This window comes from Orycteropus afer, unplaced genomic scaffold (assembly GCF_000298275.1).
Source record: "Orycteropus afer afer isolate SDZICR_OR568_19922 unplaced genomic scaffold, OryAfe1.0 scaffold00082, whole genome shotgun sequence".
NCBI lineage: Eukaryota > Metazoa > Chordata > Mammalia > Tubulidentata > Orycteropodidae > Orycteropus > Orycteropus afer.
In genome coordinates this window covers 9,667,260-9,669,947 of record NW_006921669.1, presented here as the reverse complement: position 1 = coordinate 9,669,947, position 2,688 = coordinate 9,667,260, and the positions used below count along the sequence as shown (strand labels likewise).

General features: G+C 35.3%; 1 protein-coding gene across 1 annotated transcript in view; it reads right to left on the bottom strand.

Annotated features, from left to right (window-relative positions):
* Window positions 1-2,688, bottom strand: part of ATRNL1 (attractin like 1) — a 664,967-nt gene that overhangs the window by 462,892 nt on the left and 199,387 nt on the right. Inside the window, exon 20 of the mRNA XM_042781046.1 lies at window positions 1,442-1,535. Within this exon, the coding sequence (XP_042636980.1) occupies window positions 1,442-1,535 (94 nt within the window). The remainder of the gene's footprint in view (window positions 1-1,441; window positions 1,536-2,688) is intronic.

Genomic DNA, 2,688 nt, shown 5'->3' with positions numbered 1-2,688 from the left:
GTGTTCAATGCATCAAATCTATTCTTTAGATGATCTCTAAATTCAGGAGGGATATATTCAAGATCATATTTTGGCTCTCTTGGATTTGTTTTAATTGTCTTTAACTTCAAGGTGAACTTGCATATGAGCAGTTGATGGTCCTTATTCCTCCAAAAAAAGTGCAATCACTCCTTTCTCAGTACTCCTTCAGCACATTCTTAAATAAATTTATCAAACATTTACTTAGTAGTCCCCTCAGTTTCATGCTTCCTTAAATTCCCTTAAAATTTTGTTTTGACCTCATTTTTAAGTTTAAAGAATATGGAGAAATGAACTAAGAATTACTTCTGTTCATGTTCTCTAACCTTAAAAACCTCAGTGGCTAGTCAAAATCACGGTCCTTTAACTTGAAATGTTTAGGAAAGTTCTACAGCAAACAACATACTTGTTTTTTTTTAAAAAAAAAAAAAAAACTGAAGGACCACATTCCACAGTTGATAGACATTTTTGGACATAAATTTTTACATTTATGTATAGTTTTGAAGCATCTTTTAGCTCTGGTAAGCATAGTGGCTAGGGCATCTGACTGCTATCCAGAAGGCTGGCAGTTCAAACCCACCAGCCACTCCTGGGAAGGAAGGTTGGGCAATCTACTTCCATAGTGATACCACCTCAGAAACTCAAGGAGGGGTCACTAGAAGTAGGATCTGACTCGACGGCAGTGAGTTTTTGAGTTTAGACTTATTATCACTGGACTTTATTGTATGAGTTAAATATAGTACATAAGTGCTTGCACATCTCTAATTCAAACCCATAAAAACTTAATTGTAATGATATCTGATGTATGTGAATAACAAAAAGAAAGAACTACAATTTGGTCTCAAGTGATTGTTTTATAAAGTTAACTTTTTGGGAGGAATCAATATTGAGAATAATAGCTACATAATAAAAATGACAAAAACCACTTATAACAGGATTAATAGCAAAGTAACAAATAGAGTCTGTATATACTGGAAGAAGAGTTGGTGCAGCACCCAGCTGAAGATGTACAGAAGGAACCAGGTGAGAGAGTTAAAGGACAATGATCAGAATTAATCAGGAAAGACTCTAAAGAAAAAAAGACACCAAAACATTCTATTAGGGTTATTTAAGAAGGTTTGAAGAAAAATTAGGAAGATAACAATGCATGTGTCTTCCAGGAAAAAATAAGAATGCTTTTTTTTTTTTTAGAAATATAACAAGACAAAAATGTATTCTATGGGATCTGTTTTAAAAACTCTATAAAACTGTCATATTAGAAGTTTTAACTCTGAAAGGAATCGATAACATGCAAGTAAAAATAGCTGATAACATCAATTGCTTCACTAGCACAACATGAGGCTTAAATAAGTAAAAACTGTAACAATTACTTCTACAGCACAAACGCAATTCACAAAATTTCTAAGAAGTTATTTTTACTTACAATTGGCATTGATCCCCTTTTATTCCTTTAGTTGTGCAGAAACATTTTCCTGTGTGCATATGACAAATATTTGCATGGCCACTGCATGTACAAGCTGTAAGTCAAAACCAAAATGGCACTGAATAATCCACATCACAAACATGTACATCACATTTGGGGGGGGGGGTGATTAGTACCTTATTTTTATACCATGTTATGGCCTCTTGCCATAGCAAAACTAAAAAAAAAAAAACACTGCCATCAAGTCAATTTTGACTCAACAGTTGCCCTACAGGACAGAGTAAAGCTATCCCATAGGGTTTCCAAGGCTGTAGATCTTTACGGAAGCAGACTGCTTCTTCATCTTTCTCCCACAGAGTGGCTGGTAGATTAGAATCATCAGCCTTTGGGTTAGATGCCAAATGCTTTAACATTGCACCACCAGAGCTCCTTTATACAAACTAAGGTAGCTATAAAATATGTTATTTGTTACTAAAGGGAAGTAACTGTGCTTATTTGAAATTTTTATGAAAGTCTTTGAGGGTATCCTGAAGTCTACTATGGAGCCACGTATTCATCTAACCCTTCTTGGGACCCTTTTCTATTTGCCACATCTCTCAGTGAAATCAGTTGCAGAGTTAAAGTTAGAGCAAGAACTTCGTATTTAAACAAGTTATCTTCAAAACCCATATCTACAGCCTCTAACTATGTGATCTGGGCAATTTACTTAACATCCCTTGGCTTAGTTTTTTCATCTGCAAAAGGAGAATAATAGTATTTAGCTCACAGAACCACTATAAAAATTAAATGAGATCATGTAATTTAAAGTACTTAACAAAGCAAGTACTCAATAAATGCTGTTACAACCATTACTATTACTACTGGTAACAAAAATACAAGCCACAAATTGTATAAGGAAGCATGTACATTCTAACATACCCACCACACCAAGGCAAGATGTTAACAAGAGACACAGCGTTCAGCAAGGAAAGATGATAGGTGGGAACTCTCTATTTTCTGCACCATTCTCTGTAAACAAAAAACTGCTCTAAAAAGTAAAGTTCATTTTTTAAAAGTATGTTTATTTTCCCTAAAAAAAAAAAAAAAACTTACTGCCGTCGAGTCACTCCGACTCATAGCGACCCCTCCTTGGGTTTCTGAGGTGGTATCACTACAGAAGTAGATTGCCCAATCTTCCTTCCGAGGAGTAGCTGGTGGGTTTGAACCGCCAGCCTTCTGGTTAGCAGCCAGGTGCCTTAGTTACTTAG